General features: G+C 52.3%; 1 protein-coding gene across 1 annotated transcript in view; it reads left to right on the top strand.

Annotated features, from left to right (window-relative positions):
* Positions 1-17,650, top strand: part of IFT122 (intraflagellar transport 122 homolog (Chlamydomonas)) — a 69,608-nt gene extending 51,958 nt beyond the window's left edge. The window contains exons 17-28 of the mRNA XM_006868669.1: positions 3,809-3,975; positions 5,618-5,789; positions 6,981-7,083; positions 8,717-8,857; positions 9,703-9,797; positions 12,651-12,751; positions 14,364-14,529; positions 15,102-15,213; positions 15,751-15,879; positions 16,878-16,957; positions 17,230-17,394; positions 17,561-17,650. Coding sequence (XP_006868731.1) covers positions 3,809-3,975; positions 5,618-5,789; positions 6,981-7,083; positions 8,717-8,857; positions 9,703-9,797; positions 12,651-12,751; positions 14,364-14,529; positions 15,102-15,213; positions 15,751-15,879; positions 16,878-16,957; positions 17,230-17,394; positions 17,561-17,650 — 1,521 coding nt within the window. The remainder of the gene's footprint in view (positions 1-3,808; positions 3,976-5,617; positions 5,790-6,980; positions 7,084-8,716; positions 8,858-9,702; positions 9,798-12,650; positions 12,752-14,363; positions 14,530-15,101; positions 15,214-15,750; positions 15,880-16,877; positions 16,958-17,229; positions 17,395-17,560) is intronic.
* The last annotated feature ends 6,872 nt before the right edge of the window (positions 17,651-24,522 follow it).

Below are 24,522 nucleotides of genomic sequence, written 5' to 3' on the forward strand. Positions count from 1 at the left end.
CCTTTTTTTCCCCTAAGCTTTATGAAGGTTAGAAAAAAACGAGAGGGCCAAATGTGACTGGGGGATGTGGGTTCCTCAGACCGCTGCCCAGGGGTTAGATCCCGTCCCTGTACCAAGTCCTCCCTTGTGCTTTTGTTGGACTCTGCACACCAGTCTCCCACCCAGAAATACAGCCCATCCAGTCCGCCTCTGTGAAGGTAAATGCTCTGAGGCTTGTTTTGGTGCGAGTTTTATCACAATTCCAAGTAGGTTGGTTCCATTTCAATGATCCCCTCCTAGTAGTCTGAATTTGAGAAAATGTGTACATACACATTATGGTGGGGGTTTGAGGGGCAGGAGGGAGGGGGTGTAGAAATACAGTGCTTATTAGCATGGCATGTTTTTGTTTACTTGAAAATTGCTTCCCAAGATTCAATCTGGTTTTTGGAAAAATTTTAAATTACATTCCCACGTACAAATAAATTGTATGCTTTCCGGGTAAGTGACATGTTTATATGGTGGTAAAGGGAATTGTAATGTTCAGCTCTTATGTAGTATATCCTTATCAAAATCAGCAAGCCTGGGAACCCTGTTTAGTCTCATTCATCACTCAGCACAGTCTCTTTCTATCCACTCCAGGACAGAGGCTTTGCTATGGTCCCAGATAAACGTGTAAATTAGGTTCATGAAACCAACTAGGTTTGGAAACCCAGTTGACTGAGCCTTGAAGGAACCAGCTCATCTCGGCCTGCATGCACCCATGACTCCCTAAGCTGCTACCATAGGGACCTCCAACCTGGGAGCTGTGGGCCTGGCTGACTTCCCCTGAGTCCCTTTGGTCATTCACAGAAGACACTGGGAAGGACATTTCTGTCCTCTGATAGTGCCTTTCCTCCCAGCTCTTAAACCTCACCCAACCACCCAGGTTAGCTTCCAGCACTGCACTGTCATAGGGGACATGTTGTAGCTGCAAAGGGTGAAGGGTGTGTCCTTAATGGTCCAGAATAGGCATTTTCAGGTAGTTAGCAGCTGCTTTCTAAGCCCCTTCCTGTTGTGAATTCCAGAGGGACCCAGAGGTCAGCTGAGTGGGCCTGTCTTTTATTAGGTCCCCAACTCCTCTCTCCCCTTTTGAAACATTTGATTGTCTTAGCCCCATTTAATTGGTGATTTTAGGGGCTACAAGATTACCCTGAAAGCAAATGGGGAAAAAAGGGGAGCTAATTGTTCTGGAGGGTTTTCCACACGCATTGACTGCACTTTCCTGACAAATGAGTGCTGACCCGAGGAGACGAGGGCTTTTTCATCCTTGGTGAGGCTGACTCTGGCGCACTCTCCGTACATTATTCCAGAGATAAGCCACTTTTTGCTGGTAATGCAGATCTGGGCTCTTAGGACTCCAGGGGTTCCCTTTTTGAGAAGCCCACCTTTAAAAGTGCCAACACCAGTTACGCTTCAGTGCTGGCACGCGTCACGGTTATACACAGGTAAGTCGAAAAGTACTGTTACAAAATCATAGACACCTTTATTAAAGAAAAATATCAAAACGCAAAGTTGTTCCTCAGCCCATCTTCCATTTAGGTCTGTACACTATTGAAGGTGGTGTTTCCATCTCTGACCCTGGCCGCAAAGAATTCTGTTCTCTCTGATTTGCAACGCCTCCAAACAGCAGTTTCGGCATCTTCTTTGAGACTGGGAAACAAAAATAAGCCTGAAAGGGGAGATCAGATCAGGTGACTGGGCTAAGACTTCCCCATGAACTTCTCGTAGGACGGTAATTCCTTGGAACAACTTTCTGACATTTTTCTTACCAATGCAGTTTTCAGTTTTCTTAAAATGTCTTCATGATAAGCCCCAATGATTGTCCTGTGTTCTTTGAGAAAATCTATCAAGATGACCCCTTTAAGGTCACGAAAAAGCAGTCTCCATCAGGATTGCAGGAAGATTTATTAACAGTCTGCAATATGCAGATGATACAACCTGAAGAGGACTTAAAATATTTACTGATGAATTACATCTCAGTGTCAAGAAAACAAAAATCCTCCCCACTGGACCAATAAACAAAATTCTTATCAACGGAGAAAAGACTGAAGTTGTCAAGGACTTCATTCTTCTTGGATCAACTATCAACACTCATGGAAGCAGCAGTCAAGAAATCAAACGACGTACTGCATTAGGAAAATCTGCTGCACAAGAGCTTTTTAAAGTGTTGAAGAGCAAAGATGTCAGCTTGAGGACTAAGGTGTACCTGACCCAAGCCATGGTATTTTCAATCACCTCATATGCATGTGAAAGCTGGACAGTGAATAAGGAAGATCATAGAAGAATTGATGCTTTTGAGTTATGGTGTTGGAGGAGAATATTGAAAGTGCCACAGACTGCCAAAAGAACCACTAGATCTGTTTTGGAAGAAGTGCAGCCAGAGTGTTCCTTGGATGCCAAGATGGCCAAACTTCGTCTCTCATACTTTGGACATATTGTCAGGAGGGACCAGTCACTGGAGAAGGATATCATGTTTGGTAAGGTGGAGGGTCAGAGAAAAACAGGAAGACCCCCAACGAGATGGATTGGCCAAGTGGCAGCATCGCTGGACTCAAGCATGGCAACAGTAATGAGGTTGACCTAGATTTGGGCAGTGTTGCGTTCTGCTGTGCATAAGGTCGCCATGAGTCGGTACCGACTTGATGGCACCTAACAACAACAACAACAAATAACCTTCTGAGCTGACCTCTCTGCTTTGAATTCAGCTGGTCCAGCAGATCCCATGAGATCCCAGTGTTTTGATTGGACTTTTTGCGTCATGGCTCCTCATGAGACTAAGACAAGAGCATTTCTGAGAGAAGTTGTCTGCAGCCATGCACTGATGGCAGTGGCGTGTTTAAACATGTTTTCTTTGGAATAACCTGTGCATGTATGAACTAGAACCTTAGTGGCAATCTTTTTTTTTTTTTTTTTAACCTTCGTATTCTGGATACCTGTATCCTAAAAAAAAAAAAGGTGATTATCTGAGACTGTTTCTCACATATTCTAGGGCCAACCCCAGGAGGCTGGGCATGACCTTCAGTGGCCCCACTGGTGAAAACAACAGAGATGCCCCACCTCCCTCTCTCTGTTCCCTGGAGGGGCTTCCTACTCCTCAGGATTGGATGCTGTTCAGCTAGACAATAATTAATGAAAACTGCTTCTTCTCTTTATCTGTCCTAAGGACATATCTGGGGCCAGGCCAATGGATCGCTTCCTAATCTCAGGCAACTGCACATTTCCGAAAAGAAATGACAATAGTCCTTTGTGGTGGTAGCTGTGTGTGTGTGTGTGTGTGTGTGTGCGGGGGGTGAGAACAGAGGGGCTTTCCCAGGACTCTTGAAATTATTTCAGTGAGGCATGTGGTCTCATCCATACGATCTGAATAAAGATGCGGGTCTGAGTATTTGAAGTTGGACTGGGCAGATGTACAGGTGATATCTAGGGATGGCCACCTGTGTGTTAAACTGTACACAAGAGATGAGTGCCTGGCCACAGGGCAGGGTTTGTGTGTGCTACTCCACAGGCTCTGGAAAGCCTGGTCCGTTGGTAGAAAGGGCAGGAAACACTCACTCCTTGACAGTGTCCAATGTCTTTGTACCCTCAGGAACACCTGTTGGGCAGTCACCCACTCCTCCCTGACACCTGGGACTGTTCCCCAGTCCCCGTGCCGGAGTGGGTTCCCGCCTGCATCCGGACTGCCACTTCAGCCAAACGCAGCCCTTCCTTGCTCCAGCTTTCGGCAGCCTGACGTAATGCTGGCAGCAGGAAGTCCTAATCCAGAGTGTTTCTGTTTGTTGTGCTTCCTCAGGATTTCCTTGGATCTGAAGACCCCAAAGAAACAAAGATGCTAATCACCAAACAGGCTGACTGGGCCAGAAATATCAACGAGCCCAAAGCCGCAGTAGAGATGTACGTCTCGGCGGGAGAGCATGCCAAGGCTATCGAGATCAGCGGCGACCATGGCTGGGTAGACATGTAGGTCCCGGTCCTGCCCCAGGAAGCACTTGGCAGCAAGTCGTGCCATGGCGGCGCTCGGCTTTGACTGACAAGGAAAAAAAAAATGTTTCTCTGAATATCCAAACCAAATGTGCTCTGACTAGACTCTGGGAGTCATGGAGATTGAAAATGTTAGTCAGTGCCTTTGAGAAGCATACCAGGCCCCTGGGGAGAGGGTGGCGGAGAACAAAGGGGAAGGCATGACATTCAATCTGCCATTGCTGAGCCCCCCAGGCCTTGCCTGTCTTGAGGGTTCACAGGAGGAAATGTGCAAGTTAGGTCAGGTATCCAGGAAGTAGTGGGCCAAGCTTCAAACTCTGACATGGTCAATTTCAACGCCTGCACCATGTGGTCGCCGTAGGAACTAAAAGAGGAAAACAAAGTACCCAACAGAACCTTGAATTTCCAAGCTGGAGAATTGGGTGGGCCAGACCTTGGATCCATCACTAGGTCCTGAGGGCCCTGGTTGGGGTTGTGCTGTGGAGAAAGCACAGAGGTAGGAGAGGAAAGTAGAGGCCTGGAGACAGACACGTGGGAGCTGCCGCCCCTGAGACCTGACTATGCACACTGAGCCTTAGGGACTGGAAGTGATAGTTGTCCAGGACAAGAAGACATGCAGCGAGTGGGTCTCACGTTGGCACTCAGAGCCTCAGACCTTCAGGATGAAGGTTGTCTCCCCGACAGGAGAGTGGCTTTAAGTGTAACACCTGCCGCTGGTAAAGAGAAAGCTGCTGGATGGCTCTGAAAGCAGCACTAAAGTGAGGCAGTAGCAGCGTAGGTGGGACTGGACGAGCAGAGAGGACATGCTTCACAATGATGGTCCTCACAGAGGGCCCTTGCTGGGTGGCCCACTCCTTCCTCTTGTCTAGGAGGAAAGTCTGGAGGGCAGAGCACAGGCTTGCCCTCAGAGTTACTCTGCAGAAAGGATGGTCCTGTCTGTCCCTTTGTCAATTTCACTTGCAGGTGATACTTACCAGGTTACCCTGGAGGTGCTCACCTGGTTCAGGAAAAGACGACAAGTCTGCTGTCACAGGAGTCCCTATTGGGACATTTGGTTTGGTTGCGGGTGCGGGGAGGCAGGGGAGCCCAGGAGTGCCACCTTTCCCTAACAATGTGTCCTTTCCCTGCTGGGAGTGTTATTTTTAGATATGATTAGTATTCTAAGTACAGATTGACAAGGTTCCTTGAGCTTGCTTGCCTCTAAAACGGAATCTGTTAACAGCCGCTTTCCCCGGCCTTCTAAAGGCCAGGGAAAGACGTGGTGTGCCAGCAGTCAGCACCTGGCTGGGAGCAGAGACAGCCTGACCTAACAGCAGGCCTGCCTTCAGAGCTTATCCTGCCCTGTCTCCCTCCTGGGGCCCTCTGTTCCCTCGCCTCATTTCCTATGAGGGTTTCTACAAGGGGCACATGACAGCCACCTTGTAGGGTTGTGAAGATGCATTAAGATCGTCCTCATGGCAGCTTGTGGAGCCATGAGCACTACACGCAGCCATCCAGGTCCAGCTGGGAAGGGTGTGTGACGCAGGGCAGGGGTGTCCTGGAGCTGTGTGCTTTGAGCTCCAGGCACCATAAAGTGAAGTGGACATACCCCAAGTCTATCAGACCTCGTCTGTGTCTTCAGGTTAATTGACATTGCCCGCAAGCTGGACAAGGCCGAGCGGGGTCCCCTGCTGCTGTGCGCACACTACTTCAAGAAGCTGGAGAACCCTGGCTACGCGGCTGAGACCTACCTGAAGATCGGCGACCTCCAGTCCTTGGTTCAGCTGCATGTGGAGACTCAGCGCTGGGATGAGGTAGGGGCTAGGCATACCCCTGAGCCCTGGAACATAGGCATGTGGGTGCATGGGACTTTGGGGCCCACTTGTCTTCTCTGATCCAGAGCCTCTTGGAGGGTCTTTCATTCATTCAGGACATCTTTCCTGGCTGCCCATTGGGCATCATGGCTTAGGCATGGGACAGTTAGCACAGTGTTGGGTCTTAGTTGCCTCTAACCGTCACCACAGGCTCTTGCACATCTCTGATGTGGAGCTGCCCGTGTGATTTCTAAACCCTGCTAGGTTGCATTTTCTTCCCAAATACCACCCAGATTTACCAGGTACAGGCATTAGCTCCTCAGTTCCCTCCGCCACGCCCACAGAGAGGTGGCAGGTGACAGAGCAGCCAGTGTGCCCCACTCTGCTCTGGGCTCCCCCTCCCCTAGAGAGCAACCTCTCCCAGAGGAGGATTAGAAACACCATAGCAGCGCCCAGCCCACCAGCTAGTCCCCACCTTTTTCACAGACCAGCGGGACCCTTTCTGGTAAGAGCTGTCGGACTCTGAACGGCTCCCATTTGGTGAGGTGACAAGGTCACTGGTGAAAGGAGCTGGGGCCCGTGGCGAATCAGTGATGGCTTCTCAAGATACAATTCTGAGGAGACTTTTCAGGCAGCATGGATAAAGCCCCTGAAGTTGCTCAGCCCTTGCTGTGCATCGGCAAAGTTCTCCCCAGTTTGCCGTGGCCCCCCTTAGCCTCCTCCTGGTCCTGTGTCTTAAACTGAGGCCAGGCCTGGCAGCAGTTCTGTGTCCCATGCTGCACCAAGCCCACCATCATCTTTTGACAGCTAATAAGCAGCGGTGACGATAATGTCAATCCTGTTTCCTTAGGTGTCGCCTGCAATTAAAAGAAATCTGTTTGCAGCGCGACAGGAGCCCACGCAAACCCTCAAAATAAAATGTTTCCGATTTTGTACCGCTTCTGTAGTCCAGAAACAGACTGTGTTGTTATTGAATCCAGTCACTTGCATATTGCTGTTAATTGCCTTTTGTTTTCAAAGAGCTGATTTGTTTTTGCATTTCTGGGGGTGTTGGTAGGGGGGAGTACTCCCCCCCTCTGAGTTGTCAGGCTGGCAAAATATGACATCCTTCTATGGCTGCTGCCAAGTGCGGCACTGTCCTGGGGGCTGCGGGGGCTGCTGTGTTGAGAATGCACTTGCTTCTTGCTCCAGGCCTTTGCTTTGGGTGAAAAGCATCCCGAGTTTAAGGATGACATCTATGTGCCCTATGCCCAGTGGCTGGCCGAGAACGACCGCTTTGAGGAAGCCCAGAAAGGTAGGTCACGCAAACAGAGCAGCTTCTTGCCATGGGGCTCTGGCCCGGCGCAGCAGGTGCTCAGCCTTCCCTCTGGAGGGCGCTGGGCCAGACAGACCTAGGCCCGGCCCTCAGCTACTGCACACCACAGGCAAATCCCTCTCTCCCCTCTGAGCCATGCTGTTGACGGAGCCAAGCACTGGGCCTGGGAATTTTCTCCCATTAAATCCCCACAATAACCCTATGGTGTAGGCACTGTTATCGCTCCCATTTTGAAGATAAGAAAAGCAGGGTTTGAAGAGGCTTTGCCTGCAGTCCCACAGCCAGGAAGCAGCAGCGTGGGGATTTGCGATTTGCAGCAGGATGAGGCCCTCCACCAAGTGTCTGTGGCCCCAGGCTTTGGCCTGCCTTTCCCTGTACCATGGTAAAAGCCTGGCTCAGATAAATTGGGTAGGCTCAGCACCTTGGTATTTCCATTAGTAAAATGGGTTGCTGAAGAGGCATGACAGTATCCAAAGCAGGAGCAAGGGAAATTACAGAGCGTCAGCCAATAGTAATGATTTGGAACACTGCCTTCTCAGTCACGTCCTGGCTGGGCACTGGACCACGTAGCCCTGAGCCCTGCAGAGCGGCATAGGCCAAGTGTACTGAGCAGAGTCACAGCGGCTAAGCTGTCGGCCTGGGAAGCCTGATTCTGCTTAGTATGTCTCCACATGGAAGCTAGGTGTGTCACATTCCACATCATCTGATTTACACTTCGATAGGACAACAGTTGCCACCTCCGGACACATTGCAGAACAAATGTCTCCCGGTTTGAGCTTCTCTGATAAAAGCCCCCTTTGAAGGACAGCATGTTCTCTCTGCTTCGGCATTTCCAGAGCACCCAGTTGCTGAAGTATCTGTGTGTTTGGGCAAAACACATCAACCTATCCATCTGTCAGTGTCTGCCCTTCCAAGAATCCATCGCCATAGTAACTTGGTGCTCAGACAGGAGATTGCAGATGAGAATGGCACAAAGGCAAAAAGACCTTTTCCTTCTCTACAGCAGATTTGGACCAAGCAAGCGCCACATGTGGGCACCTGCCACAGTTGGAAGTGCTGCTCTGGCAGACCACCCCCCATGTCCTAGGCACCTCAGGACAATTCGGTTAAATGGATAGATGGATTGTCTGAGTGATTGAGAAACTTTTTTTTGCTTATTTTCACAAATGTTTGGCAGCGAGAAGACAGCCAACTCTTGAGAGGTTTTCATTGACAAGTACTGAGTTGAAAGACAGCCCAAGTACTTGAGCTGAGGCGGCCCCTCTCCCTTTCCGTGCTGAAGCCCATTTCATTGCACATAAAGTAGAGGGGTGGCTAATACCCAGAAGTCTGTTGGTAATTCTTCAAAAGCCCGTTAAGAGGATGCAGTGAGGTCACCAGTGACTGCACCAAGCCTGATGCAAGTGTCAAGCCTGGGGTGGCGCAGCGGCAGGATCTGCCTAGAGAAGCGCAGGACACAGCCTCATGCTTGGCCCTGAGGGACAGCATCCTAGCAACACAACGCCACAGATTTTGGGATAACTGTCCTGTTCCCTAAGAAGCCCCTGCAGGTGCCCGCTGGCTGATTTCCCCCCCATCCCCCTCCCCAACTGTGTGCTCTTGTGCTCCGTAGCGTTCCACAAGGCCGGGCGGCAAGGGGAGGCGGTGAGGGTCCTGGAGCAGCTCACACACAACGCCGTGGTGGAAAGCAGATTTAATGACGCGGCCTATTATTACTGGATGCTGTCCATGCAGTGCCTCGATATAGCTCAAGGTAAGTAAACAGCCACCAAGCTGCTTGTTTTCCCCATTGCTCTCTGGCACCAAGATAAACATCGGAAGCACTGGGACGTTTTAATTAAAGCCCTGGACTTGCTTGTTGGGTGCATTGTCCATAACCCCGTCTGGCAGTGGCACAATCTGATGTGTCATCTTTGCCTGGTTTGCGGGCTGTCCTGAGGTCATGATTGGGGGCTTCTGCCTTGCATTGCTCATTCAGAGTATACCTTTCCCTGAACCTGAACTGAGAACCCAGAGTAAACCTGGTGGGAAAAAAATTAAGATGAGAAAATGAAAAAGGAGTCACTTGACAATAACACTCTAGATTCTCACTCATCCCAAGCTGCTCGTTTCCAAGGTTTCCCATGATGCACTGAGGGATCTGGAAGCGGGCTGTTCACCACTGGACCAGGGCCAACAGGGAGTGGGGAAAAGCCTTGGAATTGGAGGCAGCTAGGAGGCTGGGTGGGTCAGCAGTTCAAACCGTGGGAGAAAGACGAGGCTGGCTGCGCCCATGAAGAGTCACGGTCTCGAAAACTCTGTATGGGCTTGTGATGAGTGAGAAGTGGCTCGATGGCAGTGGAGTAGAGGTGATGTTTTCCAACAAGTCACAGATGCTTCTGGAGCTTCTGTGTGCCTGTCTGCACTGTGGGCGCACCTGCCCTGCCTTCTTCACAAGGCTGCTGTGGGCATCACAGAATGCCCAGGTGGAGGAAGAGTGGACATTGGCAACAGTGCCCGCCTCCCCAGCCCTTCTTCCGTGGCCAGCTGGCAGCCAGAGACTGGGCTTAACCCCTTGTCTTGCCTCCCGTCTCACTCTCTGCCCACCATATGCAGCAGCTCCTGCCCAGAAGGACATGATGCTTGACAAATTCCACCACTTCCAGCACTTGGCCGAGCTATACCACGGCTACCATGCCATCCAGCGGTACACGGTAAGGTGGCTGTGCGGGGGGCTAGGACACCGGGCATGGTTTACAGAGCAGCACACCTCTGCATACAACCCAAACCCATGGCGTCATGGTGGACGGCTGGGAAATCCTAGTCTCCTTTGGGGAGGGAGGGTTAGAAGCTCTGTATTTCCTTGACTACCCACTTGTTTGCTACTTAGCTCGCATGGGCCTTTCTGGTTGCTTGGTTCAGACTCTGATGACTCAGGTAGACTCTGGATTCTTTAGAAAGTCTTTAGAAAGACTGTCTCTTTCTAAACCTGACGGCGGGTGGAAAATCCATGGAGACCGTTTCTTCTAGGCTCGGGCTTCCTTCCTGGCCCTGCCACTTACTTGCTGTGTGTCTTTGAGCAAATTTACTTCCTCTCTATCCTGACTTTCCTTCTGTATAAAACCAGAGCAAGTACCACAAACAGTACTTCTTTCTAGTCACTGACTGTGTAGACGAAGCCACTTTTAGTCTGTCCACTGGCAATAAAGACCAGGTGACAGGCTGCCCACAGCTTCCTCGTCCCATGCATTCTAATCAGTGATCTCCTGATTGAGTTCCTGGATGGGCCTGGCCCTGTGCTGGTAAGCTGGAAGGATAAGATCAACGTCGAGTTGATTCTGACTCATGTCCAGCTCGTGTGGTCAGAGTAGAGCTGTGCTTCTGTGGGGATTTCCTGACCGTGGTCTTTCTCCCAAGGTGCTTCAGTATGGGTTCAAACTGCTAACCTTTTAGTTAGTAGTAACTGCTTAACTGTTTTTGCCACTCCAGAACTTCAGCACCAACAATACCCAAAGCTCACTGCCAAAGAGTTGACCATGATTCTTAGTGACCCCGTCCCCATAAATCTTCACAGGAGCAGAAAGCCTCATCTTTCTCCTTCGGAGCACCTGGTGGGTTTGAACTGCCAACCTTGTGGTTAGCAGTCCAGTGTTTATTCCACAGCACCATCAATAACCAGCCTTTTTTATTGAGCACTTATTCCATACCAGAGGACATTGTATCAACTAATGCAGTCTTTTTAACAAGGCTATTTTATGGGTGAGGAACCTGCGGTGGTAGAATGAGATCCCATAGCTGATAAATAGCAGAGCCAGGACTTGGACCCAGATAGGCCAGCTTGGGAGCCTGTGCTCTTACCAGCCTCCCCCCTCCAACCTGCAGACCAGCCTGAGCCCTGGAGGCGGACCACTGCCTCTGCCCAGCACCACTGATTGACCTCGGGCCAGTGGGTGACGGCTTCCTGCTTCATTTCCTTCTCTATAAAATGAGGATAGCAATAGGACCTGCTTGGTGGGGTGGGTGTGGAAATGAAATGAGCTAATGCTTGGAGGGGTCCTGGTGTGGCACTGTAGGATAAACACTGGACTGCTAACTGGAAAGTCAGTAATTCAGACCCATCAGCCGCTCCTCGGAAACCCTATGCAGGGTTACTATGAGTCGAAACCGACTTGGTGGCACTTAACAACAACAATGTGTGGACAACACTTGAGAGCATGTCTGGCCCAAAATGTTCCTAGATAAGTGTCCCTGGAGTCCCTCAGGGCCCCAGCTCAGCCTCGGTGGGATCCAGCTTCCTCTCCATGCCCCACACCTTGTTCCCTCTCCAGTGTGCTGCCGGGAGGCTTCAGCATTGGGTCATTCCTTTAGTCAGCAAACCCCTGCAGTGGACTAGCTGTTCCAGCCTCAGGAGACCCATAAACAAGCAGCCACTGGATAGCACTTAGAGCCCTGTGAGAAGCCCTCCTGTAAGTGAGGAAGGGTGGGGCAGACGGAGGAGAGGGCCCTGCCTGCCTCTAAGTGATGGGGGGTGGGGCCCTTCCCAGATGGGAGGAGCTCGTTGGGGTCTCTGCTGGGCATCATTGACTCTCCACACCTAGCACTGTAACCTGTGGTGGTCACTGCCCTGGCTTTCCTAATGAAGGCTCCTGGAATGCAGAGAGGCCATAGAAACATAGGTGGGAACTAAAGAGACAGACAGGAGCCCAGAGTCTGTCCTCAGGAATTTAGACCAACTCCAGGCCCAGTGAGGAGTACGACCCAGCAAGAGCCTTCAAGAATTGCCCGTTTATTGCCATTTAAGTGCCTGCAAAGGGGCGGGGGGAGGCTGGCTGCTGTCACTGTCTTCTAAAGCATTAGTGGTAATCAGCGGTCTCCGTTGGCGAATGATGTGGTGCACGGTATCCTAAGCATTTATGGGCCGTCTCCTGAAGGGAGGAGACTCCCTTGGTTTCAGGTCTGGACATTAGCCGTGGAGGGGCTCCGTGTTGCTGAGCTTGGTGGAGTCTCAGTGAGGGTACCGCTGGGGGGAGCACAGGAGGGGATGATCTCATCCTGGGCTGTGCAGCCCCCTATATTGCAAAAGAGGCCTTCACTTGTAAAGCGAACTGAAGGCAAGGAACTTGAATCATGTGGCTCTGTAGGATAAGCACTGGACTGCTAGGCACAAAGTCGGCAGTTCAAGCCCACTAGCTGCCCCATGTGAGAAAGAGGAGGATTTCTGCTCTCTCAAAGATTTACAGCCTCCGAAACCCTATACCAGGTCACTGTGAGTCGGAACCAACTCCATGGCACATAATAGCAACAGGAGTTGTGCAACTTGGGAGGAAGACGTTCTTGGACTTTGGAAGCAGATGTGGGTTGAATCCCAGCTCTGCTTGAATCTAGCTGGGTGGCTGGGTGGATCATCTCTGTGAGTCTCAGTTCTCCTTGTCAGAGCAGTGGAGACCATGGCTGTGACCGTGGCACCCGCTCTGGGCACTGTGAAGGTCCTCCGCGCCTCCGCTCTAGGGTGGCTCTGCAGTGGTTCCAATGAGGATTAAGCTCCTGTTCGCTTTTCTTCACTGTAGGAGGAGCCCTTCAGTTTCCATCTTCCCGAAACCCTTTTCAACATCTCCAGGTTCCTGCTGCACAGCCTGACCAAGGACACTCCCTTGGGCATCTCTAAAGTGTATCCTTTTTCTCCCACCCACCCCTTCCCCACCCCTCTCGTCTAATGGCCCCAGAGTTCCTCCAGAGCACTTTACCGGCAGAACTGCCTTCTTTCCAACAGCCCTAAGAGCAAAGAGACAGAGCCCTGCCTGCCGCCGCACTGTTCCTATAGGCCTGGCACAGCCTGGGAGGCTGAGGGGCCACTGCCAAAAGTAGATTAGCTTTCAGGGATCTCTGGGCTGGGCCCAGAAGTGGGTCTCTAGCCAACACTTTGTCCCAAGCCCTCCCGGAACCCACAAATGAGGGCGTGAGAAAAATTTTGGAAGCTCTAGGCCTTCAGGCAGGAATGCTGGGCAGTTCACCTGAGTGTGTGGTGGTGTAGGGAGGTGTTTGGAGCCCAGATGGATGGAGCACCTGCTGGGTCCCGGGCACCAGGCCAGGTACCAAGTGACAAAGCTGCATCTCATGAGCTGTAGTCCAGGGTGGAATGGGACTGAGGCTGGGCCCCTGGTCAGGGCAGGCTGCCTTTAGGAGGGGACAAGCAGTCAGCGGCAGACAGGAGGGAGTGTGTGGGGACAGCCTGGTGTTGACAAGCCTGGGTGGGCAGGGAGAACCACAGACAGCAGAGAAGGGCCCTCAAAAAACCTGTGTTTCCAGAAAGGAACCAAGCTGGAATCACAGTCTCTTAAGGTCTTGAAAGGAGTCCCAGTGGCACTGTGGGTTAAGCATTGGACTGTTCCAGAGGCCGTGGTCAGACCCACCAGCTGCTCTACAGGAGAAAGATGAGGCAGCCTTGGCGACCCTAGGGAGCAGTTCACTCTATGGGTCAGAGTGGGTTTTCTTCAGCCCCTTCCTAGCCAAATAGCTCCTCCTGTTGTATGCACAGCCCCTCATGCTCCACCCAGGACAGGGCCCAGAGGTGCACGTTGCTGAGGTTCCAGCACATCATTTACATTTCAGGGGAGCCACCCCCAAATCAATGAGAGCCCTGCCTGGGGGAGCGTTCCCTGCCAAGCCAGCCTGGCCTGAGCCTGCCCCTAACTCTCTCAGCCTGGAGTAATTAGACTGTGCCCTGTGCTGCCTGGCTTGTGGTGGAGACAGGAGGACCCTCAATGCCATGTAACTACTGATAACCGAGTTGAGCTGGAGAGAGAGTGTGGGAGGAGGCTGGGACTTGGGTGTCATGTGAGGAGCTACTGAAGGAGGTAGGGGCATTAACCCTGCTGGGGCGGACAGCTGTACAGGTCAGAACCAGAGCTGGCCTGAGGTCGGAGTCCAGAAGACAAGTCCAGGAGGGTCCGCAGGCCTCTGCCTCACACTACACCTGGCAGGGCTTTAGCTAAGGCTGGGCCAGGACACAAGAAGAACAGATGGTGAGTTTGAACCACCGACCTTACAATCCAACCCGACCTTCTAGTCCGGTGCCTATGCTGCGGCCTCACACAAGGACCTTGCTGTTGTTAAAGTGCCGTCAAGTAGATTCCAACTCAGCAACCTCTGAACGGGGTTAAAACATTAATGTGAACTCACTGTCTTGATGTCTGGAAAAATCCCTGGGCTGTGGTGCCCTGCCCAGCTGTGTGGGTGCTCCTGGTCATCTGGGCTGCTGCAGTCCTTAACCTTGGGCACAGGAACACGCTCTTCACCCTGGCCAAACAGAGCAAGGCTCTGGGTGCGTACAAGCTGGCCCGGCACGCCTACGACAAGCTGCAGGGCCTGCAGATCCCTGCCAGATTCCAGAAGTCCATCGAGCTGGGCAGCCTGACCATCCGCTCCAAGCCTTTCCAGGACAGTGAGGTGAGGCCCCGCCCCGTGAGGGAGACCTTCCCGCTTTTTCCATGGGGCTCCTCTGATAACTTCCTGCCTGGCCGCAGGTTCCATTAGGAAGGTGGCTCTCACCACTCTGTCATCCTGACTGTCCACCTCTGGTTTGCAGCGCCCCGCGCCCAGACCACCTCCTTCACACTCAGAGCAGGCCCCTGGGCTCATTTGCAATGCTGCCGTGTTTTAGCTGGGTCTCAGTCTTTCTCAGCATCCGTTTCTCCTTCTGTCACATGGGTCATTTGCAGAACCCCTTTCCCACAGGTGACTGAGAGGCTGAATGAGACAGCACAGGTAGCATGCTCGGCACAGCACCTGAGTGGGGCACGTTGCTAATAATGGAGGTTGTGGTTCTTGTTCCTTCCTGCCTGCAGAGGAGTCCGGCTAGACCCCTTCCTGCAAAGGACGTGTCTGGGGCACGAGACCTTCAAGTGACAAAGTGGAGGGTCTCTGATGTCTCTGCAGCACCTCCTCGTGCATCTCCCAGGCCCAGGGCGTAAGTGTGGGCGCGGGACGAGTTGTGCTCACCCTGGACGGTGTCTTTGTAGGAGCTGGTGCCCTTGTGTTACCGCTGTTCCACCAACAACCCGCTGCTCAACAACCTGGGCAACGTGTGCATCAACTGCCGCCAGCCCTTCGTCTTCTCCGCATCTTCCTACGGTGAGTCCCCTGCAGCTGCCGTATTGCTCACTCCACTGAGTGGCCTCACACTCCCTTCCCAGAACCGCTGATGGCTTTGCATGAAGGACCAGGCCGGGTGGTATGTAGTCAGGATTCTTAGAGGAGGGCACAGGCCTCTTCTCCCTCAGAGGAGCCTGGCCAGGGGCAAGAAAGAAAGGCTGAAGCCCCCACCCACTCCCACACACACCCCCACACTCATAGACACCCAACACACATAGACACCCATAGACATGTACACCCTTCCACACACACACACACAACATATACACTGCATACACGTGGACACACATTCACCCACCCCACACACTTACCCACCATCCTGTCCATATGCACACATGGATCCCCACACACATGCCCACACCCACAGGCTTCTTCCAGGCCAGTGGTAGGAGGAGAACCTGTGACAAGAGGGGGTGCACCGCAGTGGGGTACAGCCTGCCTGCTGAGGACAGGGCTCTGGGAGCCACACGGCCTCACGTGCTGCCTGCTGAGAGCACCTGTGCCCCGGGCCTCCAGAGGTCCTGCACCTGGTGGAGTTCTACCTGGAGGAGGGGATCTCCGATGAAGAGGCCATCGCCCTCATCAACCTGGAGGCTCCCAGACCTAGTAAGCAGGAAGGCAAGTGGCAGGAGATCACCAGCAACAGTATCCTGAGTGTAGGAGGCCCAGGCCGGGACTGACGGGAGGTGGGGAGTAGGCCCCGGCCTGACTGACGGGAGGTGGGGAGCAGGCCCAGGCCAGTGGTGCTGGGATACTGAGGGCCCCAGGGCTCCACACTTGGCGGGTGGAACAGGGAATGCGGCCTCGGTTGGTTTCCTGTGCTTTGTTTGTAGAGGGATCCTAAAACTTCTGAATCATAAAATGGCCTCATGATAGCCAGTTTCCTCATTGGTGGTCCCAAGGCGCTCTGATAGTGTAGTGGTTACAAGTTGGGCTGCTAGTCTCAAGGGCAGCAGTTCAAATCTACCAGCTGTTCTTAGAAGAAAGAGGGGGCTTTCTGCTCCTGTATAGATTTACAGCCTCGGAAACCCTATGCAGGGTCTCTGTGAGTCAGAACCAACTCCACGGCACATCACCACCACCATCGATAGCCCCAAGGGTTCTAGACAGGCCTCGTTTACATGAAAGTGGCAGAAGCCACGACTCTGCGGCTGAACACATGAAAGGGTGTTAGCAGCGTGGCAGTGGCTGGGCCCAGGTGCGCCCCCACTGTGCCAGGAGGCGGTGTTGTCTCTTGGCATGCTGGCCTTGGATGACCTCACCCCTCACACGGCCACAGCGAGGGCTGCCAGCTTGGCCGGCTGGAGGGTAGATGGTGAAGTGTCCAGCCAGCCCTGGACCAGCACTTCTCAACCTTGGGTGCCCACATATCACCAGGGGCTTGTTCAGAAGGGCAGGGCGGGGCCTGAGGAGGGAAACACGAGGGTGATTTGCTGAAGACCCTGACTGTCCCCTCACCACAGAGGTTCCGCCATTGCCTCGCCTTCCCTGTCATTCCTGGGCCTCAGGACATGTCACCTGACCTCTGTCCCTTTCCCTGGAAGCCTGCTCCGCTGGGGCTGGAGGGAGCCCCTAACATTGCGTGGAGGGTGCGCTTATTTCCAAACTGGGCCTCCGAGTCCATCCTTGACCACACCCTCCAGACTGTCAGACTCTGAGACTGGATGAGACCGTGGACTCCATGGCTGGGGATGACCCATTCACAGCAAAGCTAAGCTTCGAGGTGAGCTCGTCTCTTGGGGACAGCGGGCCCAGCGGGGAGGTGTGTGGGTGAAGGGAGGGCAGGAGCTGGCAGCAGGCTGAGGGAGCCAGCAGGTTTGTGTTCCTCAACGGCTGAAACAAGACCTAGAGTGCATGATGGGAGACAAGTGTCCAGCTGGGCAGGAGGCAGGGCTGGCCCCTGCCAGAGCTGCCTGGGGCCAACAGGTGCCGGCAGGGAGCCCCTAGGGCCCACCCTGAGTGAAGCCAGTGCCCCTACCTTTCCTGGGCCCACAGCAGGGTGGCTCGGAGTTTGTGCCAGTCGTGGTGAGCCGGTCCGTGCTGCGCTCCATGAGCCGCCGGGATGTCCTCATCAAGCGCTGGCCGCAGCCCCTGCAGTGGCAGTACTTCCGCTCGCTCCTGCCGGACGCGTCCATCACCATGTGCCCCTCCTGCTTCCAGGTACCCAGGGCAGCCCAAGTGCAGTCTTCTCTGTCGCTGTTTCTCAAAGGTCCCCCAGGGCAGGAGCACACCTCACACATTTCACACATAGTCAGACACAGGGTGGTCGCCCCACACACTGCCTGCCCCCAGGAGCAGGACTGAGCTGGGCCTTGTCTTTCCGCAGATGTTCCACTCGGAGGACTATGAACTCCTGGTCCTCCAGCACACCTGCTGCCCCTACTGCCGACGGCGCATTGACGATCCCAGCCCCTGAGAACGTGTCTTGGGCCAGATGCAGTTTCCTTTTCCAGGAGGGGCCTGTGTAACCGTGGAATTCCTATTTATGGCATTCTGTGCCTTGTAAATAGCATTAGGAGACGGGGCGAGAATGTACATATATTTTCTAAGGAAAAAAATCTGTTACTTTCCAAATGGCGACTTGAGTTGTTCCCAGCAGCCTGCCGGAGTCCACAGATCTGTCAGACCATTAACATGTACACTTTGCGAACAGATTGCCTCAATAATTACAAATAAAAGGGCTACTTATTTTCATCAGTGTCTGCATTTTAGCAAATCTTCATATTGTCTGCAACTTAATTTCCTTATGCAAAAGTGCACCTGTTTCTAATTTGATCCAAGAGGAACATTATATTTGTGTGCTCTTAAAATGTAATCTAATCGAAACGGCAATATGGGAAGGGGTGGGGAGGCAGTTTGGTTATTTATTTATTTTGGTTTAACCGGGAACCTAGCTTGACAAGAAAATACGATACCTGGGTCCAAAGATGGCAAGAGTTGGAACAAAAGTCCCTGGGTGGGGATCTGGTCAGGTGCCCCTTAGAGCATTCCAGATCACCCGGAGACCTGCCCTTCTCGACTTCTTAAGCAGACAGGTTTCATTGGAAACTCCAAACCTCCAGAATCTTTTCCTTTGAGCTTAACCATGTCCAATCCATCAGCCAGAGGGATGGTGGGTGGCAGACGGTACGGAGGCTGGAGGAGAGGGGAGAAGCACCTTTCTTGGGGCCCTTTTCTGTGCCAGCCTCATTTCACATGTTGTCTTACTTCTCACACCAGCTCTGGGAAGGAAGGAGTGTCATTTCCATTTCATAGCCAATGGGGAGGGGGAGGGGGCATCAGAAGCTCTTGTCCATCCCCAAAGCCCCTGCTCTCTTCAGCCACCACCCTACCTTCTCAGGTTGTGACATGGGACCTTGATGACAAACGGATGCAGAAGAAAGGACCTATCTGGCATCCCACACATATGAAGTGGGCAGGTAAGAAGAGGTCGCGTTGGCATGGTGATGTCACGGGCCTGGCGAGGGAAAGTGGTTTACAGAGCCCCCCTCCCCTTCTGTGGAAAACACTGGAGCCAAACCCAGGGCCTGCTCCAGCCTGGACCGGTCTCTCTTCACCACCTTCCTCTGCATGTCTCTCTGGAGATGATGGAGGAAAATAAAGAGCCAGACAGTTGTGCCAACAGAACTCCTCCGTCGAGTATCTAATTACTTACGATCATGCATGCTCTCTATCTTGCTAAACATTTATTAATGTGTTAGGGTTTCCATTAGCGCATTACTTGAACTGAAATCATTTGCATATGGCTGGGAAAACGGGAGAGGGAAAAAGTGACAGATCAGATGGTCCAGGACTGGAGGTGGGGGGGGGAAGGAGGGGCCCTGCCTGAGACTCAGCAGGCGCGCCCCCCCCCAGCTGAGGGGCGCAAGAATGAGGAGTCTGCATCCCAACAACCATTGCCACAGCTCCTCCATAGGCCATCCCACCCCCATCTCGCAGACACAGAGACTGAGGCCCAGCAACAGCCCCCCAGCTTTCGTTGACAGACTCAAACCCTGTCGCAGCCTTGCACGGATGCGTTGCCCGCTGCCTCGCCCTGACTCAGTCCAATCCCAAGCTCGGGGTGCTTCTGCCGGCCACTGTCCTCTCTGTGCCTCAGTCTTCACATTTAGGTGAGAGGTGTGGGGGTGCTGGCCTTCATGTTTCTGCCCACTGAACTAAGGAGAGGGGTGTCGTGCCTGTTTGAGGAAGGAGGATGTAAGAACGAGTAAGGCGGACCTGGGCTCTGGCCCTGCCTCTGTCAGCTGGCTGCCATGGGACTTGGTTTCCCCATGCTGTAGCCCAGCAGCTCCTGGTAGCACATGACCCTCCTTCAAGGCCAGTGCTCTGTCTTCTGTCCAAGACGTCCTCCCAGCCTTCCTCTGGTCTGCCGCTTGCTCCTTTGGGCTCCCTCGGCATTGGGGCTGAGAGCCAATCCCTACTCCTCTCGAATCTCGCCTACCTGCTGCCCTGAGTCCATGCTTCTTCTCAGTGTCCACAGCACCTAGTCTAGGGCCTGGGACATGGAAGGTGTTTGACAAGTGATAAGAGAAAGAAGGAAAAGAGGTGGAGGGATGAAGGTAAAGACGAAGTCGGAGGATCTTCCTCCAAGTCCACCTGGACATTCCCAGCTGAGTCTCCCCTTCATTCTCCAGACAGGGTACAGCCTTGTTTGGGACACAGGACAGAGTAGAAGGGAGCAGAGGAGCTGGCGGCGGGGGGCAAGTTGTTGATGGAGCAGCCCCCTCAACCTTCCAAGCTGAGGCTAAGAGGCTAAGCCCCTAATCCTCTGAGGACTCCAGGAGGCTGGGGCTCCGGGGCCACGAGATAGCAGCACACAATGCCCACCTGTCCAAGCTCCTCACAGATCTTCAACCTGACTTTCCAGAGGGTCCACGTCCAGCTCTGCCCCATCTCTCCTGTGGTCACAGGGGCAGGCCCCACCTCACACATAAACCTGGGATGAGGCGGGCAGCTAATAAGCAGACAAATAAAAAGACTCTTCCTAGAAAAGGGAAGTGGTGGCGGAGGGCCTAGTTTGTCGGGTGGGCTGTTACCTGAACAAGACTCAGAAAGAATGCTGCTGTGCTGTGGGCAACATGTAGTGAGCACGTGGCTGTGAGTCCCATTTTACAGAGTAGGGAACAGGCACAAATGTGATGACGGCTGGAACTGCACTTGCCTTGGCAAGACCAGAACAAATGGTTTTGCCAGAAGTTCCCCACCCCTGCTGTACAGGGTTTCCGAGGCTGTACATCTTTACAGGAGCAGAAAGCCTCATCTTTCTCCCACAGAGAAGCTAGTAAATTGAACTGCTGACCTTGTAGCTAGCAGTCCATGGCAGACCTTTCGAAATGTCCTAGTCTAAGCAAACTGAGGCCCAGAGAAGGCAAGCAGGGCGTCCCTGGGTCTCGGGTGACCCGCCTCTCAAGTGACAGCTATTTCACCTATATGTTTTCCCACCAGCCCACCCACCTAAACTCTGTCCTGGTGTCTCTCACAGGGGGCAGTAGGACACCCCAGGAAGCTGTTGGAAAGTATCTGTTCTGGGACTGTGAGCCTCAGTCTCTCCTTCTGCAAAATGGGGCTGGGAAGTCAGAGAGGTGCCGCCTGCTACAGAGAGGTGCTGCCAGCCCTGAGCAAGTCTGGTTTTCAACAAAAAGCTTTCTCTCTCTTTTTTTTTAATTCTTCCTCCTGCTTTCCAGACTTCACATACTCCCCACAGCATGATAGATAGGGAGATGACCTCTTTCTCACAGAGAGGGGAAATCCTCCCCCAGCTCACCTAGATGGTCCACATGTGCACCCACTTCTTCCCTCCCGTGTTGTTAAGTCCCTCAACACAGATTAAGGAGCCCTGGTGGTTACGTAATGAGTTACACACTGGGCTGCTAACCACAAGGTTAGCAGTTTGAATCCCGGTTGCTCCACAGAATCAACAGGAGGCTTTCCACTCCCTAAAGATTTACAACCTTGGAAACTCTACATAGGATCTCTATGAGTCCAAACCGCCTCAGTGGCACTGGGTTTGGATTTACTATGTGTCAGACTTGGCGAACAAAGCAGACAGAAATCCCAGTTCTTTCTAGTGGAGATAAACATACGCATGATGTGCCCACTGTGTGTCAGGAACAAGGGAGAGTGACAAAAACATGTGAATAGAGTATACATAAAATGCTTCCAAACAGCCCTGATCCTCAGAAAGGAGGTGGAGGAGAGCTGGTGTGAGGGTCAGGCTTGGCCAGGCAGGGTGACGATGGGCATTCCCAGGATAAGAACACACCTCCTCTGACAAGGACTGTGGAAATCAACTGTCCACCTTGACCTTGGAGTCCTGGTGTAGCACTGTAGGTTAATGTGCTGGACTGCAAAGTAGGTTTGAACCTCAAGGTTGGCAGTTCAAGCTCACCAGTCACGCTCCTTGGAAACCCTGTACAGGGTTGCTATGGGTCGGAACTGACTCAATGGCACTTTACAACAACAAAGTTTGACCTTGTTAACATTGGGCATAATCATCACCAAGTACCTTAAATTTGGAGAAGTCAGTACTGCCTCCTCTTCATCAACACATTCTCAGTCCTGCCTGTGAAAAGCCTGTCAGACCCCTATAGGGCTGGACATGGGGGATGTCTCGAGCCTCAGATGGGCTGGAGTCAGCAAGGCGCTTTTGTGAGCAGATCAGAACCAGGGTGGGAAGGTATAACAAATATCACAAGCAGGTCCCTTGAACAAACAGAAATCTATTTTCTCCTAGTTTCAGAGGCTGTTATTATTGATAAGTGCGGTCGAGTCAGGTCCAACTCACTATATAGGGTTTTCAAGGAGCAGCTGGTGAGTTTGAACCACCAACCTTGTGATTCAAAACGACCTTGCGCTCCAGCGCTTTATCCCACAGCACCACACCAGGACTCTAGTTTCCAAGGCTAGAAGTCTGAATTCAGGGAGGGGGTTCTAGGGGAAGCCTTTCTCTCCCTGTCAGCTCTGGGAAAGATCCTTGTCTCTTCAGCGTCTGCTTCCTTGGCTCCTGGCTGATGTTCATGTGGCATCTCCTCCCATCTCTGCCTGCTCCCCTTGCTTGCTCGATCTATTTTATATCTCAAAAGACTCACAACACAGACTACACTAATTCTGCCTGATTAACATAACAAAGACAACACATTTCCAAGTGGGTTTATAACCACAGACATGGAGGTTAGGATTTATACAACAGGTATTCTGAGGAACAAGATTCAACCCATAACAGGAGGGCAGTCTGAGACAGAGACACTGACTCAGGGGAAGGCAGTTTCTTCTGCCACCCCTGTACCCCCACCAATGTTGGTTTGTCTGTTCCCATACCATCATTCAGTTCTCAGCTCAAACTTCACCTTCCCAGAGGCCTCCCTGGCTATGAAACCATTGCTAGGATGGGGTGAGTCATGACAAGTCTCCTCTTTTCTGTAGTTAATACTTGCTACTTATTTCATCATCTGTTTGGGACCTCCTCCCTTCCTTCTAAAGAGCAAGCCTCTTGAAGCCAAGGGCTCTGTCTTGATCACTGCTGTGTCTCCCAGAACTCAGCACATTGTCTTGAAACACAGAAGGTACTTGATACTGCCCTCGGCATAATGTCCTCTTGTAATGGCAGATACAAGAATGGACATGCAGGCTGACTGGCCAGTGGGGGACAGTGGGAGTATATCCACAGATATACAAAGGTTGTTGTTGTTAAGTGCTGTGGAGTCGGTTCCAACTCATAGCCACTCTGTATAGGGTTTACAAGGAGCAGCTGGTGAGTTTGAACCACCAAACTTGAAGTTTAGGTCTTCTTCAGCATCTTATTCTACAGTGTGCTTATCCTATATGAAGACTGGGCAGAGGGCATCTGTACATGGGTATTTACCTGAAAATTTATCCATGAATGTGGTAGAGCATACAGGGGGCAACATTATGAAAGCTCCTTAGACATAACTAAACCCTTTGAAGGAATGAATTGTTGGACCCGGGAGCTCAGGACCATGGTCATCATGGCTTCAAGGTCAACTGGCATAACATAGTCCACAAAGACAGTGTTCTATAGCCTACTTTGGTGAGTAGTGACAAGGGTCTTAAAAGCTCATGAGAGGTCATCTAAGATGTAGCTACTGGTCTCTTCCTGTCTGGAGGGAAGAAGAGTGATTGAAATTGATGGTACATGGAAACAATCAGTCCAGTGGACAATGGACCACATGATTATCAGTCTCCACAACCTGAGACCAGAACTAGATGGGACCTGGCTACCAGTACCAACTGCCCCGGAAGGGATCACATTAGAAGGTCTTGCATGGAAAGGGAGGCAAATGTGGAACAAAACTCAAACTCACGAAGAACAGCAGGCTTACTGGTTGGATACAGACTGCTGGAACCTCACAGGTCTGGAATTGAACTCACTTCCGTGACTCAGTCTTCAGCCAAACAATGCACAGGTCTATAAAAGGCAGAATGATACCACGAGGTACACACACCTTAGAATAGTCAACAGCTTGAGATCAAAAGGACGACGTTCCAAGTCAGGAGAGAAGGAGGAATGGGAGCAGGAAATACAGGAAGTGGACTAAGCGCTGTGATATTGTAGGTATTGCACCAGTGATCTGAAACAAAAGGTACATGAATTGTTGGAGGGAAAACCCAACCACTTTGTCAACTTTTACCCAATTCACAGTATAAAAGGGTTTTAAAAAGGTGCTGGTTAAATGTCTGTGGAATGAGCAGTGGTCCCCAGCCCCTGCGGGTGACCTGTCCTGTCCCCTCCCTCACTGCCTTGCTCACCCTAGTTGGCATGCTCTTGAACTCCTTGTGCTCACGGAAATGGTGCCTGCTGTGCCCAGCCACGTTAGCATGCAGGTTACATGTCCCCATCACTTCCTAACTTACTGTATGTCCTGTCTCCAGAGACCAGCCCTTGGGGGCTACTGTCAGGAAGCATTCCAGGCCCACTCTCCTGGCCCACCTGGAGGCAGACACGCCAGATGTCGGCCTTGTGTCTCTACCAATCTTGTGTTTCCTGAGTTCGCCTGCCTTTCATACTGAAATCTGCAACAGGGCGGGGTGCCTTACCTGTACCCTCCACATAGCCCCCTCCTACCTACAAGATCCCCACTCTAGTTACCCCCACCCCCTGCTCCCTCCTCCAACCTCAGACCCTAACCCATCTCTAATGGGCTTATAAGTCACCTTGATTCCCTCTGGTCTGCTCAGACCACTCTCCAATGCCCTCCAGGGTAAAGCTGGATGCCAGGGTTGGCATTCAATGCCCATCAGAGCCAGCCATAGCCCTTCTCCTGCCCTTTG

The sequence above is a fragment of the Chrysochloris asiatica genome, unplaced genomic scaffold, assembly GCF_000296735.1.
Source record: "Chrysochloris asiatica unplaced genomic scaffold, ChrAsi1.0 scaffold00121, whole genome shotgun sequence".
Classification (NCBI taxonomy): domain Eukaryota; kingdom Metazoa; phylum Chordata; class Mammalia; order Afrosoricida; family Chrysochloridae; genus Chrysochloris; species Chrysochloris asiatica.